At 41.7% G+C, this 12,660-nt stretch overlaps 1 protein-coding gene across 4 annotated transcripts in view; it reads right to left on the bottom strand.

The window, feature by feature from the left end:
* LCORL (ligand dependent nuclear receptor corepressor like) overlaps positions 1–12,660 on the bottom strand; it is a gene marked incomplete at its 5' end in the record, with an annotated part of 176,915 nt that overhangs the window by 85,693 nt on the left and 78,562 nt on the right. For all 4 annotated transcript variants that reach the window (XM_082243651.1, XM_082243653.1, XM_082243650.1 and 1 more), the window contains one exon: positions 8,021–8,086. In XM_082243651.1, coding sequence (XP_082099777.1) covers positions 8,021–8,086 — 66 coding nt within the window. The remainder of the gene's footprint in view (positions 1–8,020; positions 8,087–12,660) is intronic.

Here is a 12,660-nt window from a genome sequence, read left to right as displayed (position 1 = left end):
GGCGACCTGCATTGACTTCAATGTTATGAAGTCCGTTCTGGCCGCTCCGAGGTCGCGGTGCGAGCTGCGACCTGTGAGGTCGCCCCAGCAAGTCGGATCGCCCCAGTGTGAACGGGGTCTAAATGTATGGGAACTGAGACCAGTTGCTGGAAATTTGAGAGCATATGCTGCTCTAAAACCTGGATATACAGTGCCTTGAAAAAGTATTTATACCCCTTGAAATTGTCCACATTTTGTCACGTTACAACCAAAAACACTTTTTTGGGGGATGTTATGTGATAGACCAACACAAAATGGAACAATTATGAATAAGTAACTGATAAATGATTTATAAAAAAATTTTATCTGAAAAAAGTGTGGCATGCATTTTTATTCAACCCCCAGAGTCAATACATTGTAGAACCACCTTTTGCTGCAATTACAGCTGCAAGTCTTTTTGGGAATGTTTCTCCCAGCTTTGCACATCTAGAGAGATTGACATTTTTGCCCATTCTGCTTTACAAACAACAATTTTCAAGTCTTGCCACAGATTCTCAATTGGATTTAGGTCTGGACTTTGACTGGGTCATTCTAACACATGAATATGCTTTGATCTAAACCATTCCATTGTAGCTCTGGCTGTAGGTTTAGGATTGTTGCCCTGCTGGAAGGTGAACTTCAGCCCCAGTCTCAAGTATTTTGCAAACTAACAGGCTATCTTCTAAGATTGCCCTGTATTTGGCTCTATTCATCTTCCCATCAACTCTGCCCAGCTTTCCTGTCCCTGCTGAATAAAATCATCCCCACAACATGATGCTTCCATCACCATGTTTCCCGGTGGCGATTGTGCGTTCAGGGTTATGTGAAGTGTTAGTTTTCAGCCTCACAGTGTTTTGCTTTTAGGCCAAAACGTTCCAATTTTGATCTCATCTGACCTCCTTCCACATTTGCTGTGCCCACCTACATGGCTTCTCGCAAACTGCAAACAGGACTTTTTATGGGTTTCTTCTTGCCACTCTTCCATAAAGACCAAATTTGTGGAGTGCACAACTAATAGTTGTCCTGTGCACAGATTCTCCCACCTGAACTGTGGATCTCTGCAGCTCCTCCGGTTACCATGGGCCTCTTTGCTGCTTTTTTGAATAATGCTCTCCTTGCCTGTCAGTTTAGGTGGATGGCCATGTCTTGGTAGGTTTGCAGTTGTGCCACACTTTTTTAAATATAACTCTGATTTTTACTTCTCCACAACATTATCCCTGACAAGTCTGGTGTGTTCCTTGGCCTTTATGATGCTGTTTGTTTACCAAGGTTCTCTAACAAACCTCTGAGAATAGCTGTATTTATACGGAGATAGAAAATTACACACAGGTGGACTCTACATACAAATTAGGTGACTTCTGAAGGCCATTGGTTCCACTAGATTTTAGTTAGGGGTATCAAAGTAAAGGGGGCTGAATACAAATGCACGCCACACTTTTTAGATATTTGTAAAATAGTTTGAAAACCATTTATAATTTTTCTTCCACTTCCCCATTTATGTGCCACTTTGGGTTTGTCTATCGCATAAAATCCCAATAAAGTACATTTACATTTTTTGTTGTAACATGGCAAATGTGGAAAATTTCAAGGGGTATAAATATTTTTTTCAAAGGTCCCTTTAGTTTGGAGGACAGGGCGCGCCCATGCTTGAATGTAAAATTTGCGATTCAAGATTTGGCCTAGAGAAGACCGCAATTTTCTGATCATGTTCAGATAGGACTACTTCTTTGCATGATGGAGCTTTCACTTGCATTTTTGGATGGCATGGCCAGCTGTGTTCACAGACAGTGATTTTTGGAAGTATTCTTGAGCCCATGCACTGATGTCATTTACAGAATTGTGCCTGTTTTTATTGCAGTGCTGTCTGAGGGCCCGAAGATTACAGGCATCCAATAAGATTTTGGCCTTGTCCCTTGCGCACAGAAATTTCTCCAAATTCTCAGAATCTTTATTTTGTACAGTAGAGGATGATTTAAAGTCAAAGGCAAATGTTACGTTGAACATTCTCTTATTGGTCGACAATTTTTAGAAACAGCTTTTTGCAGATTAGTGAATCTCTGCTCATCTTTACTTCTGACACACACTGACTCTCGAATATTTTTTTTATAAACAAGGAAGGTCACCAGTTCTGGGGCCAAATTTGCTGGATGGCCAGGGGAACATTGAGTAGGCTCTGTAAAGCTCAAAGGAACTAATTAAGATCATGAGGCGGAACAGATGTACACAGGGAAAGCGATTTGAGCTACCATGTGAACAAAGGCCTTTACTAGAGAATTTGTAGCTAGTGGACTCCGAAAGAAACTGGCCAGTGCCAAGATTTAAGATCAGGCTGCAAGAAAAACAGGATATGTCCTGCATAATGTAATCTAGGGCGAAACTTCTGTGTCTCCCACCATGTAAAGTAGGCCTTCCAAGTGGGATGATGGACCTTGCGGGAAATTAATCTCTTCGTTTTAAGCAGCTTATCTGTCAGACCTTAAGTTTCAACAGCCAAGCAGTCAGAGTATCCATAGCCAAGCAGTCAAAGCAAGTATCCATAAAGCAGGATTGTAGACCTGTCCTGGAAACAGTAGATCTGGCCAGTCTGGAAGTGCCCACAAAGTATCTCCTAGGATTCGGGGAATAATGGGATTTTTGACTTACCGTAAAATCAATTTCTCTGATGTTCATTGACGGACACAGCTTTTCATCTTCATGACCGTAGGGTTATACTGCCCCCCACAGAAGTAGGACACTAGGCAGAGAAAAAAGCTTAAGCACGCCTATGGGGCATTCCCTGTGGGTATAATTCCACTTCCTGCTATAAGTATGCAGTTTTGTGACAAGCAGTGTCAGATGGAAAAAAAAAAAAAAAAAAAACCCAACAACTCCAAAAAGGGGCGGGTGTTGTGTCCGTCAATTAACATCAGACAAATGGATTTTACAGTAAGTCAAAAATCCCATTTTCCTTTTTCATTCATTGACTGACACTGCTTTGGGACGTCCCTACGGTCATGAAAATGAAGAGCTGTGTCCAACATGAGGGGCGGGAACAGCAGAAAACAAACTTCCCCAAGGTTAAACCTAGCCAACCAGGTAACTTCGAGCACAACTATTATTAACTGGAGCTCACCTGATGCCAACACATCCACTTTATAGAACTTTGTGAATGTGTGTACAGATGACCAGGTGGCCGCCTTGCAAACCTGCACCACTGATGCCTGATGACAGAAGGCCCAAGAGGCAGTAGAGTGCGCCCTGACAGGAAAAGGAGGAACCTGACCTTTAATAGAATATGCCTGAACCACAGTGTCTGATCCATCTGGAAATGCAGAAGCAGCCAGCCCCTTGCAAGGTCCATCCGTAAGGACAAATGAGTGACTTTCGAAACGACTGTGTAGCTGCCAAGTACACCCTAATTGCCCAAACCACATCCAAGGAATGCAAAGAAACTTCCTTCGGATGCTTAGGCTTGGGAAACAGGGAGGGTAACAATGTCTTCATTAAAATGAAAATCAGAGACAACCTTTGGAAGGAATGACTGACATGGCTGAAGAACCACCTTATCCCTGTGAACCACTAGGTAAGGTGAACATGACAGCGCCGCCAGCTCAAACACCCTTCGTGCAGAAGTAAAAGCCACCAAAATGGCAACTTTCTGGGACAATATAAGCAGGGAAATCTCCCAAATATATTTTCAAAGGGAGGTTTCTTGAGAACTGACAACACCAAATTGAGGTCCCACGGCGGCAATAGAGACCACACCGGGGGACCAAGTGTCTCACTCCCTGGAGGAAGATATGCACAAAGGAGTGGGTGGCCAAAGGATGTTGAAAGAAAATTAACAAGGCCAAGAACTAGCCCTTGATGGTACTCAAGGCCAGATGCTGCTTGACTCCTCGCTGGAAGAAAGCCAAGATCAGAGTCACCGAAAAGGAGCGAGGGTGAACCCTGAGGGATTCACACCACGCAATGTACGACTTCCAAGTACAATGAGAGATCTTCCTAGAAGTAGATTTTCTAGCTTTTAACAACGTAGGAATCACCAATTTAGATAACCCTCTATCCTTCAGCACCTGGCGTTCAACAGCCAAGCCGACAGAACCAGCGACTGTAAAGCAGGATGGAAGATCGGTCCTTGGGACAGCAGATCTTCCCCAAGAGGAGCATCAGCGACCAGCCATACCAGATCGGCGTACCAAGACCAGCGAGGCCAGTCTGGAGCCACTAGGATGACCGGAATTCCCTTCTGCCTCGATCCTGCACAGGAGTCTCTGCAGAAGCTTGAGGAGAGGAGGAAAGGCATATATCAGAGGATACTGACTCAAGGGAGTCACTAGGGAGTCTGTGGCGTCAGCTAGAGGATCCCAAGACCGTGCCACAAATCTCTGTACTTTTCTGTAGAGGCGAGAGGTTAACAGATCTACCTGGGGAGTCCCCCACTGGAGACAACTGATGGAACAAATCCAGGTGAAGTGATAACTCTCCTTGGTCTAACACCTGTCGACAGATAGTCCGCCTGCCAATTTTCCACTCCTGGGATGTGCACCGCAGAGAGGGCTGGAATTAACCATTCTGCCCACCTTAGAATTCCGGCCACTTCCCGAGCCGCCTTGGTGATTGACATAGGCCATGGCCGTGTCATTGCCCAATTGAATCCAATTGAATCCATACCCAACACCCCGGAAACGACTTGTCCAATGATCCAGACAAAGTCTGATCGCTCAGAGCTCCAGTACAATGATCGGTAAGCCTGGACTCTTCCACAGTCCAGACCGCCTGAGCACACTTTGTGCAGAGGATGCCTCCCCACCCAGATAGGCTGTCATCCGTAGCAACAGTTCAGTACAGGGGATTTTCCTAGAAGTACTGGAGAACGAAGCCACCAAACCAGGGACCCCCTCATGTTCCAGCTCAACAGGATTAGATTGTTCAAAGGCTTATGATCCTTGTTCCACTTCACCAGAATCTCCTTTTGCAGTTCAGAATTTGTCCAGAGGAAAGAGCACTCTGGCTAAGGCCGAGTTCAGAGTCAGACCCAGATAGTCAAGGCTTGTGGACGGGACCAGAGCAGACTTCTGAAAATTCAGAATCCAACCAAACTCCCTCAGCGTTTGCAGAGTAATCTCCAGGTTGGTCAACAGAGCAGTCAAAGACTCTGCTCGCAAAAGCAGATCGTCCATGTACCCCAGTATTGCGATCCTCTGCTAACAGTAATGTGAGACCAAAGGTAACGCCACAAATTGATAATGCTCTTAGGCCACGGCAAAGTGGAGGAAGCGCTGATGGGGATGTGAAGGTAGGCGTTGTTGATGGAGGCGAGAAACTCCCCCTGAAGTAGGGACCCACCACCGTGCAAATTAATTCCATTCAGAACTTCTATACCCGCACAAAGAAGTTTAGCGCCTTGAGGTCCAGAATTGGACGAGCCTTGCCCTCCTTCCTGGGAATCGTAAACAGGTTTGATTGGAGACCTCCAAAACGTTCCAACGTCGGAAATGGAACAATCACCCCTTGAAGTAACAAGTCTTGTACTACCCCATAGAGATCCTTCAAGCGGTCTGGGGATAAATGCAGATTGCAAAGAAAGAACATTTCTGGGGGATATGATCTAAACTATCTTGTAGCTTTGTGGACTCACTTGTCCTGGATCAGGAAGGTCCACGGATCCAGTAAACAACGAAGACGCCCCCCCGCCCCCAATATGGGCAAGGGAGCCCCTTCTTTCAGGGGAATTTTTTTCCGCAGGTCTGGCAGAACCCACCCTTGGTTTGCTTGACCAAGACTTCTTGGAACCCCTAGAGAAGGCCCTAAAGGGATTAGATCCCTTTGTCTTGAGACCCTGAGGGACGAAAAGGCCACTTGTGAGCCGAAAAGGAAGGTCTGCGATGGGACTCCTTACCCTTGGAAGCCTGAGGAAGAAGAGTACCCTTTCCCCCATGAGGCCTTTGATGATGTCATCCATGGAAGCTTCAAACAGGTGATCCCCCTTGAATGGAAGATCGGACAAAGCCTCCTTAGAAGCCTGGTACCCAGACCAGCATTTCAGCCATATAATATGCCACAGGACCATGAGAGACAGTCTAGAGATCAAGGGAGCGGCATCCAAGAAGGCATCACAGATTAACTGTAGCCCTTGGACCAACTGATGTGCAGGGGGGAGTTGTTTCTCCTCCAGGTCACTAGATCACTGAGCTTGGAGGGGGGACACGAACTGGGAGGGAGAGGAGCCCGGAGGTCCGACCATCCCAGGGAGGGGCCCCCCATGTGCACCCCAAAACCCTTCAGGGGTAGGGGGGGGACAGCTACTTACCACACCAGGAACAGGGTGGGCACCGTTCCCAATAGGACACTGCTCCATTGTAATGTGGGTGCTTTCGGCCAGGAGGAAATGCTGGGATTCAGGCTAAAGACAGTTCATATGCGCCCTCGTGAGACATTTAACCCGCAAGCCAGCCCCTGTCCAGTAGAGCTGTCACGGCCGACCTAGCGCAGAGCTGCGGTCTATATGTGCTCGCTGGCCAGACTAAGGGGCCTCTAAGGATCTAGATTATTCAGTGCATCGTCTAGTCAGGCACTTTATTGTAGATTCACACAGGAATAAAATATTAAAAAAGGAGGAAAAATTTTCATTTAAAAAGAAAAAAATTGTCAGGACCAGAGATCTTATCAAGGAACTAGGTCCTTACTCCTGATTAGGCAGAAAAAAAACGTAATACCTATAGCAGGAAGTGGGAGTTTACCCCCAGGAACTGCCTCATATGCGTACTTAGCTTTTTTTTCTCTGTCTAGTGCGCTTTTCCTGTAGGGGACAGTATAACCCTACGATCATGAAAATAAAGAGCTGTGCCCGTCAATGTAGGAAAGAGAAATCGGAGTACCAATATCGGAGTGCAACCAAGGTCACCATAATGCTCTCCCATCTGGATCCGCCGAAGCAGTCAAAGAATCTTTAGCAGAGGGAAGGCATTTCAGGTGGAACAGAACCCACATGGTCACCAGTTCACCTCAGAGGCTTTGGATCCTGGCCACAAACTTGTCCATCTGGCTTTTAAGACTGAGGTCAACCGATCTTTGTTCAATGTCCCCCAGTGGTAACAGATGTTTAAGAATACTTTGGGGTGAAAAAAACAACTTTCACGCTTCCATGTGCCAGCGAAGGAGAGTCCTCCTGCCAATAACCTACTCTGGGAATATGGACGGCAGACAACACTGGGCTGAGCCTTTTTGCCAAGCCAGAAATAGGATGGCTTATCAAAGGGCACAGCGGCTTCTGGTGCCGCCTTGATGACTGATGTAAACAATGCCTGTGGGGACGTCAGACTGAACTCTCATCAGCCCCACCGGGGTAGTGGTATGATTCCTCCATTATGGTGTAACCCCTTTGCAAGATGTATACATTTTGTCAGGGCTTCGACACACACACACACACACACCCACCCAAATTCGTGACTTTGGGTCCAACGGTGGCAATGGTTATGATTCCCAGGGCACACCTCACCATCAACTGCCTTTCCTCCTAGGGGGGGGGGGGGGGGTTTAGACTGGGAATTCACTTTTTACTTGCTCCTCTTCTACCCCCTCCTTACTGTGGAGTAACTGTGCCACAACGATAACGATGATAGATAACGACTTGAAGAGTATAATGAGCTATAATAATGACTATGTGAGAACACAGGGCCATGCAAAATATGACCCCTTCATGAAGTGTACAATTTTGCACCAATAAAGTTACTGCAAGGCAACACTGGAAACACAGTATATAATTAAACATGCATAGCATATCTACGAATAAGGCAGTAACCCACAGTAGCTTTTTATAGTCAAATTAGAGATCACAATTATTTCCGATTAACTGTTAAGGGTCATTGTACTCTGTTCTCTTATTACCAAGAGTACACTATGTAACAGGAATATTAAAAATAAAAAAATAAAGTAGTGATCAGTACACCTTGCCTAAAAATATTATTTCTAGATGACGGATGTATGAAAAGGCAAAATAGTGTATAAAAAGATAAAATACCATCAAATAAACTGAGGTCTCTACGTAATCCTGGTCCATACAGCCCTTCTAGAATGCTCTCGAAACCTAGAAAAATACAAAAAATATAATCAGATTTCAAATTCTAGAAATAATAGTCAGTATTTTAAACAGTACAATCAGCCACAATAATTTTTTATTCGAAAAGCAAAGATTGACAGGCAGTTTGGAGAAGCTTATCACCCAAGGTGGATCAAACAAAATGTTCTTACTGTTAAAATTTTAGCAAAAAAAAAAAAAAAAAAAAAAAAAAAAAAAAAGGATGCAATCCCGTCACCAGAAATAAAGGAGTCCCTCCTGTAACAGTTTCGTTACCAGTTGATCCGGTCAGGCCTTTGTTCTTACAATGGTTTTTTATCCATATGGCTTAAGTGGTATTTAAAAAGTTTTTTTTTTTTACCTGAATGCATTCTCTGCATTAAGGCTTCGTTTCCACTGCTGCGGCTACAGTTGTGCTACTTCTAGCGCGACTCTGTAGTGTTACTTGTTCGCGGCTTTCAGTGCGACTTGTCCCTCATTATAGAAGTCGCACTGCAGTCGGCCCGAAAGTAGTGCACGAACTACTTTTCAAGTCGCCGCAACTCAAGCCGTGGCAGTTAGAACGGCCAAATGGAAATGAATGACTTGACTTGCTGTGCGACTTGACATGTGTCAAGTCGCACAGCAAGTCGCAACAGTGGAAATGGAGACTAAGGCAAAAAAAAAAAAAAAACACAACAACATTCCAATACCTGTTCCCACCGCTCCTGTCTGCAGCTGTCAGTCAAATCCTGTAAAGGAGTGAGCAGGAAAACAGCCCACTTCGGGGGCGCACACCCACAGCACATCCTGCACATTGCACAGGAGTATAACTGTTTTTGTTAAAGTCGCATTTTATAGAAGATGCAGGGGCTCTTTTCCTACAGGAAACACAGGAACAGCAGCCCATTCAAATGTGCCTGTGCAAATGCGTCACACAGAACCCTTCATACATGAATAGTGAGATTTGAGCGTCTTTCATTCCAACACATCAAATACATGACAATACGTAAAAGCAAGAAAACGCCTAACAGACATTTGAAACTAACTTAAGGGGGGGGGGGGGGGGGTACAAAGCTTTAGGTTTGAATAAAAAAAAAAAAAAAAAAAAAAAAAAAGAAAGTACACACTATACTAGCACACGTTTTCCCAGAAGAGCAAATAAAGTAACAAGAGGGTCACGCACAAGCGCATATACATGCCAAAAACAGTACTGCTAATTCCTAGAAAACCCAATTTTAATCCAGGATCAACCTGGAATCTGGGCTCAAACAAATGCATACCAACTCTAAAAAGGCTAATATAGCCAAATGCAAAATTTAGATAAAATATACATTTGCTTCCATAAAATGAACAAATTTTATTTATACAGATGTAGTGATCCTAAAAAGGTACTAAAAAAAATTCTTTGTAACATCAAAACAGCATTTATTACTGGGGAAATATAAATGTACAATTTTAAAGAAGGTCAGTTCAGACTTGGGAGCAGCAGGTGCTTTTACATCATAATTCTGGGAATTTTATTTTCTTCAATGTAATATGATTTGATATACAAACTAATATCTCACAAACTGGTTAAGAATTGCTCTCATACTTTACGAAAAAAAAAAAATCACTATAAAAATCCTTTACAATAATACTAATATTAAAAAAGGAGAAAAAAAAAAAAAAAAACACAGTATTTTTACAAAATTGTGTACAAAATTGAAATCAAGTACCAATTCCTGACAAATGCTCCTGGGAGCCCAGAGCAGACTGGGCTGCAGTATCTGAGCTCAGACAAACAGCCTTACAATAAGGAGTATTCTACCATCTAGGTCAATTCTGATATTTTAGGTCGGGGTGTCCAACCTGCAGCCCAAGACAGCTTTGGATGCAGGCCAAACAAAACCGTAGACTTGCTTTTAAAATGTTGATTTTTTTTGGAATGTTTTGTAAAAAAAACATTTACACTGAAGCAAAATTTGACAGCGTCTCTAATGAGCTTTTATACGTTTTATTTTCCCACTCTTCACATTCTTATTCAGGTCATCAGTTTTCAGCAGCACCTATATTTGTTAGCAACTATTTTTAAGTATGAAGCACACAAAGGGCAAAATTAGAACTAAAGTACCTTGAGATGTCATTTGGAATCGCTACTACATCCATCCAACCAGATATTAATGCATTTGTTTATTAAAAACAGTGTTACATATTGCACTAGTTTTAGGTTTACCTCTTACTTCTATATATAAAATATTATATATATATATATATATATATATATATATATATATATATATATATATATATATATATATATATATATATATATATATATATATATAATAAAAATAGCAAAAACGTTAATAGGGTTAAGTTCACAAAGGATACAGCAGAAAACTGATCATTGTACTGGGCTGACCTCAGTATCATGTCATTGTTCTGACCAATCACATATCAAGTACAAAATGGCTGGCCATTCATAGTCATTCATGTATACTATTGTGATGGGTCACAGTATACACATGGTATTAGGGGCCAATCACAGCACTTGTACCATGTGATGCTGTGGCCAATGACAAATGACAACTACTATAATAGTACACAATGGCACATGAACGGATGCCATTCACAAAAATGATAACAGTGATCAGATCACCCTTGTAAAAAGCAGTTGAGTTAAAAAAAAAAAAAAAAAAATCCTGATAACCAATTAAAGTATTTTTTTTCCACAGTCAGTGTCCTTGATCACTGCCACACCAGTCAGATGAAGACACAGTACTGCTTTGGTGACCGTAAGTAAAAAAAAAAAAAAAAATAAATAAACACATTTTATTTAACTTATTAATTTTCCAAAAAAAATAAAAAAATTACAACTTCAAAAACTCACCATGCCTCTTACTAAATACCTTGGACTGTCTACTTTCCAAAAAGGGGTAATTTGGGGGGTATTTTTACTGTCCAAGCGTTTCAGGGCCTCAGGAAATGCGATAGGCCATCAGTACATCAGGATTGATCAATTTTCGAATTTATATATACACCATAGTTTGTAGACTTTCACACAGACTAAATATACACAAATTTCTGTTCGTTTTAACGAAAATGTAGCAGAATATATTTTTTTAAATTTATGAAGAAAGATTATTTGCAAAATCTTATAACAGAAACAAAGAAAACAAAGACTGATAGCAAAAAAAGCAAAGGAAGAAGGAGGAGAGAGAGCCATTGCTCTCAGGCACAGCTTTGGATCAAAATCAGTCTCATGTAGGTATTATGGGGGGGGGGGGGGGTCATCCTGCACACCACAGAAGATTATTTTTACTTTAATGCATTAGCGTAAAAAACCTTTGGGCTTTAGAACTATTTAAAATTCAACTTTAACTGGCGTCACAGCAGAAATTGGATCACTATGAATTACCGCACAGCCATGGCACTTTGTAAAAATACACCCCCATGTAAGGCTAGTATTTTTTCCAGAATTAGAAAAAACAAAAAGGGTTGTAACCACCTGCATTTCTACAAAATATTAGCAAACTTATGCCTGCATACAGTAAATTCAGGAATGGATCGCTCTTCACTGCGAGACACTCAACTGTACTTTATTTTTATGAATTTGATATCGAAAAATTCTAATGAATAGTATACTTAGACAGCTATACAAGACCGCTATACAGAACAGGTGCAAACACGAACAATACCAATACAAAAGATTTACATGTGCAACTAAAATTACAAAGAATAGGAAATGGCATGCTAGATCCTTGAGAGATATAAATTTGATTATATGTACTGCTCCATTAAACCTGTAAGCAACTGACCACTTATCACTCGTGTTTCCATAGGAACTGATGAATAATGTATATGACACAAATACCGTTTCCATGGAATCAAGAAATTTCTTAATACCTAAATACATATGCTAGGTAAAAATTACCTTGTCTCAATTTATGAAATTCAATCCAAGAGAGAATAGGAGATTTGGTGAAATCTTAAGCAGATCTGCATGTTATAGTTGCAGAGTATTATTCTTCAAACTGCAAAATATCAGAAAGTAACGTGACAACAAAAACGGGCTAAAATGGAAACCAAAATGCGGGGGTACATCCACACGAAAAAAAAAAAGTTTATAGGCAAAAAAGGTATAAAATATTCACGTCAGCTTACTTTAAAATTCTGACATGTACAACATTCCTGTATGTAAAAGAATGTAGATAAGAAAAAATATGGCCAAAAAGGACACAGCTTTCCTGTGCTGGGCACATCTTTCAGTGATGAAATAGATGCCAACTTCACAGCATAGTTACTCTTGATTCACAACATAAAATATATATACTGTACTGAATGTATAAAAGCATTAACCAGAAAAATTTGGCTTTTACAGTTTGGTGGTTGAGGCTTCACTCTCTCAAATCAACAAATTGTATTGCTCCTGCTGCTAGCATTAGTAAATAGATAGATTAAAAAAATTTTAGGTTTACAAAAGCTGCAAAACGAAAAAGATGCTTTGAATTTCCCCTCTAATACAATGTCTAGGACATATACAATGAAACTATCACTTGCAGCACTACTCATGTAGTTTCTTTACTTCAGTGCCCCTGTGGGTTTCAATATGTGGGTTGTAC

This window comes from Pelophylax lessonae, assembly GCF_965119305.1.
Source record: "Pelophylax lessonae genome assembly, chromosome: 1".
NCBI classification, from domain to species: Eukaryota; Metazoa; Chordata; class Amphibia; order Anura; family Ranidae; genus Pelophylax; species Pelophylax lessonae.
Note: the sequence above shows the minus strand (reverse complement) of the source record. Positions and strands in the feature narration are given on the sequence as shown.